The 18,111-nt window shown below is 41.3% G+C and overlaps 1 protein-coding gene across 1 annotated transcript in view; it reads right to left on the bottom strand.

Annotated features, from left to right (window-relative positions):
* Positions 1–18,111, bottom strand: part of USP12 (ubiquitin specific peptidase 12) — a 118,761-nt gene that overhangs the window by 26,616 nt on the left and 74,034 nt on the right. The window contains exons 5-6 of the mRNA XM_088460280.1: positions 5,504–5,580; positions 1,736–1,819 (exon numbers count right to left, since the gene is read on the bottom strand). Coding sequence (XP_088316406.1) covers positions 1,736–1,819; positions 5,504–5,580 — 161 coding nt within the window. The remainder of the gene's footprint in view (positions 1–1,735; positions 1,820–5,503; positions 5,581–18,111) is intronic.

The raw sequence follows: 18,111 nt of genomic DNA, 5'->3' as shown, positions 1-18,111 counted from the left end.
CACGTCAGAGGTCATTTCCTCCTAATTGACTCAGCAGTACTGCAGCTAGGTGAGCTACCAAAACTAAGACCGCGTGCTACAGGTTGGAGACCACTGCCATAGAGCATTAATATGTACAGTAGTATTATGTAGACTAGTAGCTTTGGCCCTGTCATATGCCAGGTCCGCCCCACTATACTTACCCTGTGTGTCAATGAATCTCCTCTGTTGGTCTGTCCCAGTCTGTTGCTGTGGTGGGAACTGTTGGAGGGGGTCCCAATGTTCCCACTGCACATGACGGCGACAGGTCTGGTCACAGCGCAATTTTATTATAGATGCTTCTATGACATTTAAATTCAAACACATTTTTCATTGAATGATTTGTACACGTACAGCACACTAACCCTTGATAAACTTTTATATTAATAAAAGTAAAATATTAGTAGGTTAATAAGCTGCAGATTTAATTGAAATGTTCGGAAATTAAGGGGGAGATTTACAGCATTAAACGCTTTAAAAAGGAGAAGTAAAAGTGTTGCCCATAGCAACCAAATCAGATCCCAGCTATCATTATCTAGAACATTAAATAGATTGTAAGCAGGTCCCTCTTACCTGGTCTGTTATTACTGAGTCTTATTTACTACTGTTTTGTTCCCAATGGTAAAGCACAATGGCCTATGCCTGCGCAATATAAGTAACAGGTAATAAATAAACTGTCAGTTATTTGCAGCCACATAGATCAGTGCGTCTTGTGGGGACCTCAATCTCCGACTGCTGTGTTATTTCATTATTCACTTCTCCATGCTCTGTTACACCAAACATGCATAGAGGTGGCCTCGAGGACGTCGATGTGGTGGGACCCTTATGGTGCATACACACGTAAAGATTAGTTGATTGGTTGGAATGAAAATCTGGTAAGGTATGAAAGCAAATGACAATCAGCAATTTGCTCCCAAATGCCGGAAAATGGACAAAAACTGTTTGTTAAATGTTTGATCTAAACAATTTGTTCAAACTTATCCGACGACCATTTTCATCTGTTTTCTGGCATTTAGGAGCAAATTGCTGATCACCAGAGTTTCATTCCAACCAATCAACTAGTTGGATAGAAAATCTTTACGTGTGTACCCAGCTTTTTACACCCCAAAAAATCTTACAGTCAAGAATATTATCGTCACAACCAATGCATAACTGACACGCCGCTTGCATTGGACATGACATATTCGGCACAATACTAATCATTGGGTCCTATGGATGTGCAATGTGTGAACTGTGGTGCCTACACTTCTTGGTAGAGGAGGTTAACGCCAATTTTTCAGACTGCTGTCACAAAGTGATTGTTCCACCATATTTAGCAGAACTATGGCAAATACCCTCACATTACGGACTCACTATCTCCATAATATCCTCAATAACTAAGGTGGCTACCGCCGGGAATCCCTAGTTTACCATTTAAATTTGTCCATCCAGCGGCCAGCATAACTGATTGGTCGGACGCCCGTACACACCAACAGATGTGCACTATTTATCTTTAAGATATACTGCATCTGAACGATGTAATTCACAGATATATTGTATGTACACACGGCAAGATGCACTGAACAGTATGTTGTGCAGTGTGCCCCCGGCATTAGACTGTAAACTAAATGTGCAGGGACTAATGAGAATGGCAAATTATTTGAACAGCGCTGTGTAATGGGTGGCGCTATATACCTCATAACAACAATGACGATCGCTGTGCGGTTCAGTTATTTACCTTTTATGTGCTTCCTGTTTACTGCGACATTCTTCACAGTAATATTTGTATTCACTACAAAGGGTTTCTGTGTTGCTAAAACCCCTAAAAAACAAAAGAGAAAATATGTATGTGTATATATATATATATATATATATATATATATATATATATATATAATAAAGAATGGAGATCATACAACACCAGGACACAATTAAAAGACAATGACAGAATTCCAAGTGCCAATAAACAGTTTCTTTATATACAAAACTTTTTATTGTAGTGTTAAAATAACAAGAAAACACTGCTGTCCTATACTACAACAGGCAGGACCCCCCCCATATGTGGTTTTATAGTGTCCGGGGAATTAGGCTTCTACTCCCCTGGGTATGGATAATCGATGTCATCGTTTGACCAGAGTCCTGTCTGTACGAACAAATTAGAATTCGCACAAATCAAACAATTGTAAGACCATAAGCAGTACAATGGACAACTTTTTTATTGACAACCACACTGGCTAACAAAATCTGCACACGGGTAGTTTTATGCCTCATTGCTGAGTACACACTGGCCGACATATCGGCCGTTCAATTGAACGCCGATCTATCGTGTGCAAAAGATATGTCTGAACGTCGTCGTTCACAGACATATCGCACAGATACACAGTCGAGTCACGTTAATAAGACCACCTACTACATTTGACACCGGCAGCGCGTAGCTCATGAAGGACTTTACATGCAGTGTGCTAGCTTGGTTGGTATATAAGGTGTGAGATAGGCCGTCTGCACACATCACTCGTTGCTGTCATGGGTAAAAGGGAAGATTTATCAGAGCTGCAAAAAAGGGAGGATTATTGGCTTTCGGGCCAAGGGTGGCAGTATTTCTGAAACAGCGCAGTGTGTGAACTGTTTGCTTGCTGCTGTGGTGAAGGTGTACCGTGACTGGACAAATGGCACCATTGCGAATAACCGATGTGAAAACTGCGGAGCACAACGTGCCATTGATGTGAGAGGTGAACGTAGACTACGGATGTGCATGTGGGCCGACTGACACGCTACAGTGGAGCAGCTCACCGTCAAAATGAACCTGGGGGCCACCAGACGTGTCCAAAATGACAGTTCAGCGAACCCTGATGCATATGAGGCTCTGAAGCAAGCGGATGGTCACTGCACCTATGCTAACAAAGGTGCATCGGCGGAAAAGGCTTCTATTTTCTCGCCTGTATCGGAATTTGACCTCCGGTGATTGGTGAAGGGTTGCCTTTTCCCATAAGTCACATTTTCTGCTTCATCGAACGGATGGATGTTGGCGTGTGAGGCAAGAAACATCGGAGAACAAAGACCCTGTAACCATTGCTGGAAGAATACACCCTGGTGGTGGCAGCGTTATTCTCTGGGGAACGTCTTCATGGCATTCTCTGCGTCCACTCAGCCACGTGGAAGGCACCCTCAACCGATTTGGTTATGAATCCATACATGCAGAGCACGTACACCCATACATGCTGATTGTCTTCCCTGAGGCGGATGGGATCTTACACCAAGACAATGCAACAGGTCACACGGCTAGAAATGTCTGACAGTGGTTGGACGAGCACAACCAAGACTTCCAAGTACTTCCCTGGCCCCCTAATTTCCTGGACTTGAACCCATTTGAGCATCTGTGGGACCACCTCCACCGTTGAGTTTGCTCTATGGATACTCCACCACGCACCCTCCAACAGCTGTGGGATGCACTGCAGTCAGCATGGCTCTAGATACCTGTCCCAACCTACCAGCACCTTATTGAGTCACTCCCAGCCCATCTAGCTGCTGTCCGTGCTGCACATGGTGGTTACTCTGTCTTTTAGCTGGTGGTCATAATAATGTGACTTGACTGCGTATATCTGCTCACTGTGCTGTGTGTACGGTTGGTCAGCCGACTGCTAGTACACTTGCTACAGAGGCCAGCAGGGAGGGGGTCTCGACGCGACTCCCAGCTAGCGGATCAAGCTTTCCATCAGTGCTTGTAGAGGTTTATGGTAACCCACCAGGGCTAAAAAAAAAATCTGTTAATTTTCAGAAGGAACACACTCACAAAAGAAAACATATGTACACGGATAAACATATACACACGCGTGTACACATATACACCTGTACATATATATAGGACTGCACCAAGGTGGTGAATATATGCAGCAAACATTTATTTGCGTGGATGTAAAAGGTACTGGTTGACTGATAACTTAATATAACAAGGTTTCTCTCAATAAAAGAATAATATATTAATATCCACATAATACACATACAAAAAACACCCAAAAAAAAATAATCCAATCCAATACAATGAGATAAAAATTATTGCTTGTACCACTTGTGGCTCAGTGTGTATAAGTGGAATGATAATCTTTATTAGTCCAGGAAACCTTTGATCCTTAAAAGTGTTGTCTCTCTTATAAACAAAAAAGATATAAAAGTATCACAAAGTTTCCAATCTGCTCATCGGCCGAGGTAGCCAAACAGTATTGTTCTCTTATCCTTAAGTATACTTGTAATGGAGCGTACACACGGTCAGATTTGTCAGACTTGTCAGATGAACGATTTGAACGATTTTACCAAAGTTTTGAACGATTTGAACGATTGAACGATTTTTGACTGCATTAAAATGAATGGAATCGTCCAAGTCTGACTGCAAACCCATCAGATGTCAGATATCGTTATCTGACAAACGGGAACGCGCATCGTTGATCGTCCATCGTTCAGGCATGTCAGATATGAACGATTTTCCTTCAGATATGAACGACTGAACGATTTTTAAATCGTTATCGTTCATATCTGAAGGAAAAATCTGATCGTGTGTACGCACCTTAAATCAGCAGAGTCTGGTGGGCTGAAACAGCCTGTGTACACTCCGCACTAGGTAACCCGAGCTGGCTTTATACCATATGCTCCGTGCTCCCATGGGCTGTGCGTCCTCTGGCAATGTGGAAAACCACGGGCTGCAATGTAGGTAGCAGCCGCTACAGAATGGGTGTAAACTTGATTACCAGGTACACTGTGATCTGCACGAGTAACGGGTGTCCTTGTAATTCGGCAGATCGTGGCACAGATCGATAACTGAGTAGAAGGACTTGAACTCACCCTAGTTAGGGAGCCCATTTATCGACATGTTTCGCTCCTGACCTGGAGCTTTGTCAAGATAATTTTTATCTCATTGCCTATATTTAACAATTGCATTGTATTGTTATTTTTTTTTTTATATGTGTATTATGTTGATATTAAATATATTATTTTATTGAGAGAAGCCTTGTCAAAGAACACCTTTACATCCACGCAAAAAATGTTTTGATTCATATATTCACCACCTTGGCACAGTCCTATATATATGTACAGGTGTATATGTGTACACGTGTGTATATGTTTATCCATGTACATATATGTTTTCTTTTGAGTGTGTGTTCCTTTTTGGGTCAGCTGGTAACTGACCATTTGCACTTTCAGCAGCATAGGTAGGTGAACCTAGCGCAAGTATAGCAGTTGTTACAAACTAACGACTACATCTATACATTTTTATTAATCAGAAGGACCTTCGTTAAAAGAAAAGCCCAGCAAATTCTGTTATTCACTTTTGAACAACTCTATCAAAAAAAATGCACGCACATTTACATATTTTACATTCCAGATGACATCAGCTGTCCCCTCCGCCTGGGACTAATACATGAATAATGATATTACTGGACAATCATGGTCTATGAGAACTGAATCGTGTTGTAAAAAAAAAGAAAGAAAAATTCTATATATTTGCAATAATTACCTTAAACAATGAGTAATCGATGTATTTTGTTCAACATCAACGGAAAGATCTAAAAAGTCCTCATCTTTACTGCTTATCTGTGGGACAAAAAACAGGCAAGTTAGACACTAAATATTTTCACACTTACCGGGGCAATTTTTCTCTTTCTTTTATACTGATCACAATTGTATCAGTTGTTTTTTGCACGGACAGGTTTTTTTTATTTATTTTTTTAATCCTAGACAATATTCAGCTCATAAGACAAAGCAGCACTTTGTGAAATGCGTTTCAAGTCTCTTTTTAAATGATTTGGTTTCCTGATCTTTGATTATAGCGAATTCATTTAGTTTTAGGCAACTAACAAATTGTCAACCTATGCGCTTTTGATGTGTTTGAACAGGTTATCTGTACTCCACTTTTCAGATTCCCTAAATACAACAATTTGCAGGGGACTTAATTTGCAATTACCATTGGGTTTGATAGCAGAGGCAGCCCTTTTAGAAGGGCATTACAATTACATATGTAAGTGTGTTGAATCCAATTAGATTTCAAAACAATATTCGACCAGGAAGTTTAGTCTTATTTGGCGGATGTTTCTACATCACTAAATTGGATTTATACATGTGACAAGCCCCTACGCAATTAGTATTATACCAATGTGTAAAAGTCAATAAATTTATTGAATTGTAGCTCTCATATATGACCGCCTGGGGTATTAAGCTTGAGAGTAAAAGCAGGTGATAAATTATCCGTAAACGAGATCTGCCATTGAGTGCAAGGACTAGCTTATTGCTATACAAGAATGAGTGTGCAGCATTAAGCTCTGTAAATCAGTGTAAAGTAACACTGCAATTGTAGCAATAATCTTACTGATTACCAAACGGCGTCATTAGCAGTGTGTGTAACATCATGTTAGACTGTAGCTGGGCAGAATACTCGTGTTTCTAGCAGTACTTACGGATTATAACAGAAGAGTTTTTTTCTACAAGTGTTCTGCAGATGTTTATAAGGAGCATTGATTGCCAACAAAATCATTTGTGAAAGTAACGGATGTCTAAATTTAGAAGGTCATTCTATACTAGGCAAGCCGTACTCAATGCTGTACAGACAGTGTATAATTAATAAATAGCCATTATACTGGCTCAACTGTTTCACAGGTTTATTTACCATATATTCACAAATTTGTTCTATTACATTTAATACTAAATTAATAATAAATACAATTTTAAGTAATTCAATAACACAAGTGCCCCATTACAGAATGCTGAATTTTCTTTATTGCTATGTATTACCTAATTTTACTACAGGACCCTTAGCTTTGTCTTTGTCCCTTAATACAGAGATAATGATAACAAGAAAAGCTCTGCTTGCGCCCTCTTACCTCTATCAAAGCTATAGTCATATTGTCGACACTAATGTTAAATGGTTCTGAATGTCAGTGTTGATAATTTTGTTTAAAATACCTACATTAGGCATGTTTACATGATGAAATGATAAGTGTTAGGGTTTGACAGTGTTCATTCTAGCACCCTGTACATGTCACAACCACCACAGTTTCTCTTTCCTGCCTGGGGTGTCGCTCTCTGCTCTGGTGCTTCTAGCACTCTGGTCTGTATCTCAGCAGTTTCATCAGCTGAGTGTGCTAGAAACACCAGAGCAGACAGACAGACACACCCCAGGAAGGAAAGAGGAACTGCGGGGTTGTGACAGGTACAGGGTGCTAGAATGAACACTGTCAAACCCGAACGCTTATCTGTGCATCATGTAGACATACCTAATGTAGGTATTTTGAACAAAATTATCAACACGGACATTCAGAACCATTCAACATTAGTGTCGACAATATGACTCTATAGCTTTCATATAGGTAAGAGGACGCAAGCAGAGCTTTTCTTTTCAGGGTGCTAGAATAAACACTATGACATTTGCACGGTGAACATGCATAATGTCCACCTTTTCAACATGTTGACATTGCTAATGTCAACATTGAAACCCCATCAACATTCAGACAGTCGACAAGGTGAATGCCGACATTATGACTCTCTCTATACAACCACCCCAATGAAATGCATAGCAGTGAAGTAGACTGGAGATTTCTACTTTGATATCAACTTACAGACTGTGGACCCAATCCATCACGGATCACAACTGCAACAGCGTACGCAGAACGGCCGATGGAACATACTGCGCATGCACCGCAGTGCGTATGCGAGAGTTGGCATTGCAATCACCTACGCAGTTACAAAGCCAACGCAGACTGAGACACGGGACGTCAGCGTTTTTGGGTGGTGACAGGGGAGTGGTCATGTGAACGCCGTTGTATGGGCGTGCATAAATTAGCCACTGCGACGGCATACGTGGCTTGAGTGCTCACTACGTGCGACGAGGTTAGTAATTTCAGAGTAAGGTCAGACCTGTTGTAATTGTACGTAAGGGGCCGATGTTACTCGATGTTCCCAATGTATACGCAGCACTGCAAGGTATTACGGATGCGAGATAGCGGTAGTGGGCGTCTCTATGCTGGCTGTATGATGGCTTTGTGATTGCATTCATTAGCATATATTCGCAGCAGACCTGCATGCATAATCGCAGTTGCGATCGCAATAACGATCCGTAGGGAATCGGGCCCTGTGACCCTTATTTGCTTTTTCTCATTGCTTATCATCATCATCTTGGGAGGGAATGTTTTCCTTACTTTTATCTACAGACTTTTATATTAGAAGAAGAAAAAATGTACACTTATCTAAATGCATTATACGTACACATATTGAAAGGTGACTAATGTACCTTTTGCTAACCAGATTTTAGCACCATACAGTGTACATGGATGAGTTTTTCTATCCACAGGACACATACACTGTGTATTAGAACACCACCCCATGGCACAGCCATCCTGATTTTCGATATTACCTAGTCTAGGTAAGTACATTCAGACTTTTAAAATTCCAGTTTAAAAACATTGTGTACTACTGTAATTAGTTGTATTTTTTTCCAGTAATGATGGGAAACAAAGATGGACACAAGCAGGAAAACATGATTTTTTTTTTTTTTTTTGCTCCAAAGTAGGGAGAGTACATAGTATTACATTTTAATATTGGCGTTTGTGTCAGTACAATCTAAACTATATTTTTATTCTCATATCCTCTCTCATATATTCTTCACATATGCTCCAGACAATCAACTACTTCTGGATGAAGTGACAGAAACAAAGTACGATAGTCCTGCAGCCAAAGTGAGCAACACACGTTAGAGAGGCCTGGACAAACAAAATCACCACCACCAAAACATTATACATTCAACTAAGACAAGTAGGCTTATGTAATTGTGACTTCCAGCCGCTGCGGGAACTCCTGCGAGACTTCCCATATTTTTAAAGTGGCACGATCATTTTAAAAGGCAAAACGTGTCCTGTCAGGGAATGGGAGAGACAGCACTTTCAGCCCCACAGCATTTGGCATACACAACTCTACAGCCTGGGACTATATGATCCCGGCTACAGCCTGGGACTATATGATCCCGGCTACAGCCTGGGACTATATGATCCCGGCTACAGCCTGGGACTAAATGATCCCGGCTACAGCCTGGGACTAAATGATCCCGGCTACAGCCTGGGACTAAATGATCCCGGCTACAGCCTGGGACTAAATGATCCCGGCTACAGCCTGGGACTAAATGATCCCGGCTACAGCCTGGGACTAAATGATCCCGGCTACAGCCTGGGACTAAATGATCCCGGCTACAGCCTGGGACTAAATGATCCCGGCTACAGCCTGGGACTAAATGATCCCGGCTACAGCCTGGGACTAAATGATCCCGGCTACAGCCTGGGACTAAATGATCCCGGCTACAGCCTGGGACTATATGATCCCGGCTACAGCCTGGGACTATATGATCCCGGCTACAGCCTGGGACTATATGATCCTGGCTACAGCCTGGGACTATATGATCCTCCCCCAATGAGGCTCACTGAGGGATGGGGTAACCTATTGCGGCGCTGGGCTCATTCCAATGCTGCGGCACACTTCAGTATTTTAAAAAAATGTAATCTATGTTATTTAACATATTACACTGCCCCTGGCGTACCGGGGTTTAACCAGTTCCCACACTGCAGCTCCAACCTGCCTCCCCGTTAGTTGGCCATTTCAACATGTGAGAAGCAGGGCAATGGCAGCGGGACGTAGCTCCAGCCACAAGGAGCAAAAAAGAACATGGTATTTTTGGAAAATAAAAGGTCTTCTTAACAAGGATTATTTTAAGTGGGAAGTGCAGTTAAAAAAAAATAAATTATATTGATGTTAGAAGGATCTCAGCACAAGACCGAAAAAACTCTCAGCACTGAAGAGGTCAATAAAATGATACTAGGCCGTTTGTTTATGATCAATGAGACCCTATCTGGAAAGCTGCCCGATTAGCAAAACCAAATCTACATTTAAGCTCAAGCCAGCTGAGAAATCTAAAATATGTTTTATGGATTCTCAAAACAGGTCATCATTTACACATTTGTAACAAGAAATCAGGTCACGTTCAAATTAAACATGTGGTGTTTTTTAAGCTGGGTAGACAGATATCCACTAAAATGAGTAGATTTAAATTAGTAAATGACTTTTGTTGACTTCATTTGTAAAGAAAAAAGGTAAATGGATCTTGGTAACGCAGAACGGAATTAGAGAGGACATGTCAGTAACAACGAGAACACAATACGTTATTTCCCAAGAGACCATTCCCTTCATTGTATAGTCATTTAAAAAAGCACCAAGAACCTGAATGCATTGAAGCACTTTCATGCTGCATTTACAGGTTGGAATTCCTATGGGTCGTTTTCCACTTGCTGTGCACTACTGTTACCCTCTGTACATGGGTTAGAGTGATGACTTATTTAAAAGCACTACCCTCAACTCTCCAGATACAGTGGCTTGCAAAAGCATTCAAATACCTAAAGTCAGATATATATATATATATATAAAAACACAAATACCGAGCGCTGTCAGAGAGCTGCTGGCATAAACGGGATGTAAGCCCCTAGAAATAAGTAGTACAAAAAAAGGAAGAAATACCAGCGCTAATATAAGTAATTAAAAATATATATCAATGGACAGTTGATATCCTTATAAAAAACAATTACACAATGATCCTAGAAAAACATCATATATATGTAGAAGAACACATATGCATAATTGATGTAGCCACAAAATATTAAAAAATGGAAAATAATGAAAAATGTTAGAAGCAGTAAATTAGTCCTTAATGGATACTCCCTCTAGATTATAGCAAAATCAGATGCTGGATGTGATAAGATGAAATGTTATATCCCTTAGGCGATATAATTACCGGTTAAGTTCACAAGATGTCACAGTCCTTGGCAGCATACAGCGGCCATAATGATAATTTTGCAGGGCTGTGGTAGTCCACCGGAAAATGATGATAGTGCCAAAGTAAACAGGGATGAAGATTCCACAGCATACGTGGTACCAGCAAAGAGAAGGGGTATCCCAGGGTCTGTAAACTCAACGCGTTTCGCTGGCTCAAAATACCTCCAGCTTCCTCAGGAGCATATCCAAAAGTGACCCAGAGTGGCATATTTATATGGTTCTTCATTAAAAAATCAGTGGCACATGTGTGAATCAATTAATCACTATAATATCATTAACACTAATCAAATTAATTAAAATCAACTGTCCAATGTTTAATAAATACAAACAATACGAATCCTACATGTCACAGATCACAATATTAAAAAATATATCAGTTTAATACCGATTTACCTCCAATACTCCGTGTCTCGGCAGACATCCGCATCACATGACAAGTCACGCGACCCGAAAGTGTGTCGGAACGCGGAAGTATACAAGCAAAAATAATAATAACATGGCTTAATATGCAAACTCTTTAATCAAATCTTTTAATGAGGATGAGGAAATATAGATTATTAAATTATTAAAAAATACTCATCCGATTCGGATAAAGCAATTACATTGCCGCTTCTATCTATTGTGTTACTAGGCAAAAAACTTCATATCCCATCATCCTCGTAAATCCTATTATGTGACCGGAAGTCATTAGATAAACCAGCCACACTCTCGGTAAACACGTTACATACGTGGGACTACATGTCCCACAAGCCCCGGTAATGATTAACTCCATGTGACCTGAAGTTCATAATTACCTATAACTTATCATATAACCGGCACTTCTAAATAAATAAATCGGGCACATAGATTTAACACAATTAGTCTATATGGGACTACATATCCCCAAAGTGCTAAAATAGAGGAAATTTTCATAGATGATCATAAGACTATGTGTAATCACATGATCAAAGTTTAACATTGTGTTACTAGGCAAAAAACTCCATATCCCATCACCCTCGTAAATCCCATCAAGTGACCGGAAGTCACTGGATGAAACAGCCACACTCTCGGAGAAAACATTATACGTGGGACTACATGTCCCAGAAGCCCCGGCAATGATCAACTCCATGTAACCCGAAGTTCACGATTACCTACAACCTATCATATAACCGGCACTTCTAAATAAATCGGGCACATATATTCAACATGATTAATCCACATGGGACTACAAATCTCCAAAGTACCAAAATAGAAGAAATTTTCATAAATGATCATAAGACTATGTGTAATCACATGATCAAAAAAAACACACCACATAATAAATCAATAAAATATAATCTAGAGATCCAGATATTATGTTACCACATTTAATTCAATTGCCTCATTGAGGCCATCAGGAAAAAGCGAATTGTATTTCAGCATCCAGAAGATTTCTCTGCAACAGAGCTTATTATATCTATTACCTCCCCATTCTAAATAAGGGATATGTTCCAGTCCTATAATCGATAATGGTGTGGGATTACTAGAGTGTTTATCTACAAAGTGACGTGAGACACTATGTATTAGATTCATATTGACAATATTTATATAGTGCTCCGTTAACCGGATTTTCAAAGATCTTGTTGTTCTGCCGATATAATATAACTTACATGGGCAAAACAACATGTAAATAATATAATTAGAATCACAATTTATAAATTAAGTGATTTTATATATCTCATCACTATTAGGCAAAGACCCTTCTTTTGTATGTCTAGGGATGTGGGTACACATTGTACAACGTGTTCTGCCACATCTAAAGAAACCGAAAGGTTTAGTAATAAGCCACTCTGATCCCTTCAAATTCACATTTTTCTGTAACCTAAGGTGGCTAGGTGCTAAAATAGTTTTCAAGGTTTTATTTTTTCTAAAAACTATATCTGGTTTCGTCGGAAGGATATCCTTCAACACATTGTCTTGCCTCAACAGGCGATAATTCCGTGAGATAATCGTTTTAATTTCTCTAAAGCTATTATTATACTTACAAATAAAAGCTGTTTCTCTATTTTCAATAATGTCTTCAATCTGTCTTCTTTGTTTATTAGATTTCTTGTTTAAAAGAACATCCCTATCCATATCTAGCACCTCTTTATAAGCATTCAATAGTAGTGAATCCAGATAGCCACATTTCTTAAAAGCATCTTGCGACATTATGGCTCTGTGATCCCTTATCACAGACCTCAATGATTCTCTAGAATCCAAGCCGGATAAAGCAGTTTCGGCCATCAAATCAGATCTCTCCTCACTATCTACCAGAACCTCTAAACTAGAATCCCGTCAAGACGCCTTCCAAATATCCCAAAATGAGATCCATAGGAACATTGATCACATAGTTCAGGACCTTGCCGATCTCCACACTAAAAATGAGGACCTGGAGAACCGAGAAAAAAGAAACAATCTCTGCATTCGTAACTTCCCAGAATTGGTATCCCCAGATAATCTAGAGTCTTAGCTCCACAAAGTGTTCTCCTTCGTTCTCCCTGATCTAAGCCCTCAGCAACTGCCCCTGGAAAGGGCCCATCGAGCCCTTAGGCCCAAACTCAGAGATGGCAAACCCCCAAGGGATGTAGTCATGCACTTCCTCAGCTTCAAAGATAAAGAGTCTTTGACCCAGACACGTGGAAAGCCCCACATTCTATATGACAATATCAAATTGCAATTCTTCCAAGACCTAGCTCCCATTACAACTCCAAGACCTGACAAGAGCACTGCGGGTGCGGGGTATCCTTTATCAATGGGGTTTCCCCTTCAAACTAATAGTCGACTTAAACGGTAAAACGATCATCGTTACAGATCCTAACGAAGGCAAAGACTTTCTCTCCCACCTAGAGATTCAGGCCCTCCACCAACTGTGTCAGAGAACATATAAAGCAATCAAGGAGACATATCGCCTCTTTTTCCCTCTTGGGCCTATCTACGATATTTAGACCCTTTTTTGAGAAGCTCCCAACTCTGTGGTATGGAATGATTTCCCCCCCTGTCACTGGACTCTTTTTCTGGCCTTGAATCCCCACACAGACGGCCAATACATATCCTTTTTCTACTAGTCATGTTATTCTGTATTTTGATACTTACCGATACAACTGTTTTTATTATTTTACTGATGTATTACAATTTGGATCTATTTTCATTTTAAGTAGCCGCATCTTTAGCAATTTATGCTTCCTTGGGGGCCACTGGAACGTTATGCCCATCAAATGGTCACGCGTGAGTTTCATGTGTGTAGTTCTGGCCTGCTCTTATCACCTTTCTAGAAACCCCCAACGAACCTCTTCAGACTGTTCACGCAAGTTATATGTTTAACTATATTTGACTGTTTATGCAAGTTATATGTTTAGCTATATTTTTACATGCTATTGATATGTGACAATTACAACCCCACCTGGGCCCTTTTGTTTCCTCCTTTCTCTCCCCCCCCTCTCCTAACAAACCCCAGTGACTCCTCTGCAAAGCTTATTAAATCTTCTCATTTAAACCTTTCTTACTGCACAACCACAATTGGATGGCCACGGCTCTCCGACACTCTAACTCTCCTCTTTCGTACAAACTTTGTACCATCCTCCTTAAGTAATTATTTGCCTTATAATCCATTCTAACTAGTTCCCCCCCACGGTGGTCCGGACTATCCACCCTACTATCCACCTTTCTGGACTGTATAGTCCTGAATTTCGTGTGTTTTTTCCTCTGCCGGACACAGGGAATTCCCACCCAGTTCCCTCCCCTTTATCTTTAACGCTCTTGATTCCCCCCCATTCTCTTTTTTTTGTTCTTCTGTTTTGTTTCGTCTTTTCTCTCTTTCCGTTTTTCCACCTTCGCTTCCGTCCCCTAATGAGTCGGGGATTTCTTATCTATATTTTCACCCAAGCTGTTTATTGCAATTTACCCAAATGTCACTGACCTTTGCTTCCCTTAAGGCTAAGGGTTTAAATACCCCTCAAAAGCGTTCTTCGCTTTTTCCATCCATCCAAGGCCTCAAGGCTGGGATTGTCCAGATTCAGAAAACCCACTTTAAAATGCAATCACACCCCTCACTACATTATAATCGTTTCCCCACAGCGTTCTACTCTTCTAGCAATCCCAACACAATGGAGTGGCGATACTGATCAACAGCAAAATACCTTTCTCCCTGCACGCGCATATACAGACTCAGACGGGAGGTATATTATTTTAGCAGGCAAATTAGGCAACCTAGAATGAACAATCGCTAATGTATATGCACCCAACTCAGGTCAATCGCCATTTTTCAATTCTGTCTTTTCCAAAATAAACAAATATAGGATGGGTAGTCATCTCATTGTTGGGGGAGACTTCAATGCAGTCCTTAATTACGAACTCGACAAAGGTCCTGCCCCTAACGGTGCACGATCCTATCAAATAACTCGCTCTCTAAACAAACACCTCCGCAAATCGGGTCTATTCGATACTTGGGGAGCTCTCAACCCCTCGTCCAGGGACATTACTTTTTTCTCGATACCCCATCAGTCTTACTCTAGGATTGATCTTATACTGTGTTGCAAATCAGCTTCCAAACACCTCGTCGATTGCTCTATTGTTTCAGACTCCTGATCTGACCACTCCATCTACCCGCGTCCTTCGATTTTTTTGATGTCCCGCCCTCACGACCCTCGTGGCGTTTAAACAAAACTTTACTCACCATCCCAAAATTTCAGGAAAAGATGAGATCTGGCCTCGAGGACTACTTCTCTTTAAACAGTAACCCCTCGAGTGGGAGGCGCATAAAGCGGTTATCTGCGGGTACATTATTAGTTATGCTTAGAAATAAAGAACGTAGGTCCCAAACAACATCCTTGACTGAAGAGGTACACCGCCTTGAAACCGCACATAAATGCAAGCCCTCCTGTTCTTTATATACCCAACTGACATCTGCCAGGACAGCCCTCAATGCCCTTCACGCTGAAAAGACTGAGCAAGCCCCACGCTGGCTCAATCAAACGTTCTATGAAAAAAGCAACAAAGCGGACTCCCTCCTAGCCAATAGATTGAAAACCCGGAAAGCCAGGACCGCTATCCCAGCATTAAAAGACGATCGTGGTACTAGTCACTCTAATCCAATTACTATTAACTCCCTATTTAAAATTACGTACACCTCTACAACCTCCCTCCATCCACAAACACTAATGCGGACCCCTCATTTGCGTACTACTTGGCTTCCAGTAATCTCCCCCAAATCGATGTCACAACCTCTACTGCTTCAAATGACCCTATCTCGGCAGAAGAAATTGTCTCGGCCCTCAAAACACAAAATTCTTCAAAAGGCACCCGGCCCTGATGTACTCCCAATGTCCTATTACAAAGCTTTTCAAACCTCCCTGATACCCCATCTAACTGTGGCTTTCAATTGCATCCTAGAAGGCTCCTCATTTCACCCAGACACGACTAAAGCTACTATAACCGTCATCCAGAAGCCCAATAAAGATCCCCTTAAAGTGTCTAATTACCGTTCCATTTCATTACTCAAATCTGATCTAAAACTTTTCGATAAAGTATTTGCAAAGAGACTGAACCCACCCGGACCAGGTGGGCTTTGTCCCGTCAAGACAAGCACTAGACGCACAATCGATTTAGTTAACTATATCAATATTCACAAACTTCCTTCTCTGGTGCTTGCTCTGGATGCTGAGAAGGCCTTTGATAGGGTTTCCTGGCCTTTTCTATTCCAAGCACTGAACCAATTAGGGTTTAGGGGAAAGTTCCTACAAGCTATCCAAGCCATCTACCTCAACCCCTCTGCTGCTGTCTCAGCAGGAGGTTTGTTTTCTGACTCCTTTTCAATATCCAACGGGACCAGACAGTGATGCCCTTTGTCGCCCCTTATATTCGCCCTTATTATTGAACCACTTGCTACGCGTATACGAGCCAATCCCGACATCAGTGGAGTAAAGGTTAAGCAGTCTCAATACACTATCTCCCTCTTTGTGGACGTCATACTCTTCACGCTGACAAAACCACTCACATCTCTTCCCAATCTGTTTCGGGAACTTGCTATATATGGCACGCTATCTGGTTACAAAATTAACCATACCAAATCCGAAGCTCTTCCTCTTCATTTACCTGGCAATATGAGGTCGTTACTGCAGTCAAACTTCAATTACGTTTGGAAAAGAGAGACTCCCTTAAGTACCTAGGGGTATACCTTACTAAATCCTATGGATCCCTATATAAAATTAACTACCCTCCCCTCATCAGATCAATCCAAAGGGATCTGCAACATTGGCAAACATATTTTCTCTCATGGGTGGGCCGCATCACCGCCATAAAAATGAACAGTCTCCCCAAGTTGTTATACCTCTTCAAAACACTTGCTATTCCTGTTCCTTCTCCCATTCTCAATACCTTTCAAACCACACTATGTAAATTTATTTGGAATTACCAAAAACCCTGGATTCGCCGAGATATACTCACCAAGCGTTCCTGTGAAGGGGGTCTGGGGTTGCCCATTCTTCACCGCTATTATAAGGCGTCCCGGCTGAGTCAGATGACCGCTTGGCATTCACCTCGCCATACCAAGAGGTGGGTCGATTTGGAAAGCGATCTGGTAGACGTACATTCAGTCTCTTATCTACCCTGGCTGCCCTGTAAACATAGACCTAGATCTGTTTTTCTATCCCCCACTATAGCACTGACACTTAGTAATTGGGATTCGCTCAACAAAAAACTAAATCTTTCATCACTACCTTCCCCGCTAACCCCTATTTGGAATAACCATGCATTCCCCCCAGGTCTCTCTCATATAATGGCCTGTCCCTGGATATCAGCGGGCATCACAAGGCTCCACCATATAGTTGAAGCGTTTTTCCCTTGGTCCTTCGTGGACATCCAGGACAAGCATAGAATCCCCAATAAGCTCCACTATCAATACCTACAAAACCGCCATTTTGCCACCTCTACCTCCCCCGCCCGCTCCCATCTCAGTCCCACACCTCTTGGGAGATTATGCATCTACAGGCCTAATGACAAGGGGGCTATCTTGCACCTCTATCACTACATATTGACATTAGAGCCTCCCCTGCTTGAAAAGCACAAACAGGCTTGGGAATTAGATCCTGGCCTCTCCCTCGGGGAGGAGGCTTGGGATGCCATATGCCAGGCCATCTCAAAATGCTCTATCGGTGTGGCCATCAGTGAAAATTCCTATAAGGTGTATACCAGATGGTACCTAGTACCACAACGTCTACATCAGATCTACCTCAGCTCCTCCAGTTCCTGCTGGAGAGGTTGTGG

Source organism: Taudactylus pleione, unplaced genomic scaffold (genome assembly GCF_031769625.1).
Source record: "Taudactylus pleione unplaced genomic scaffold, aTauple2 ptg000043l, whole genome shotgun sequence".
Taxonomy (NCBI): Eukaryota; Metazoa; Chordata; class Amphibia; order Anura; family Myobatrachidae; genus Taudactylus; species Taudactylus pleione.
The sequence above is the reverse complement of the archived record's forward strand: the minus strand, read 5'-3'. Positions and strand labels throughout refer to the sequence as shown.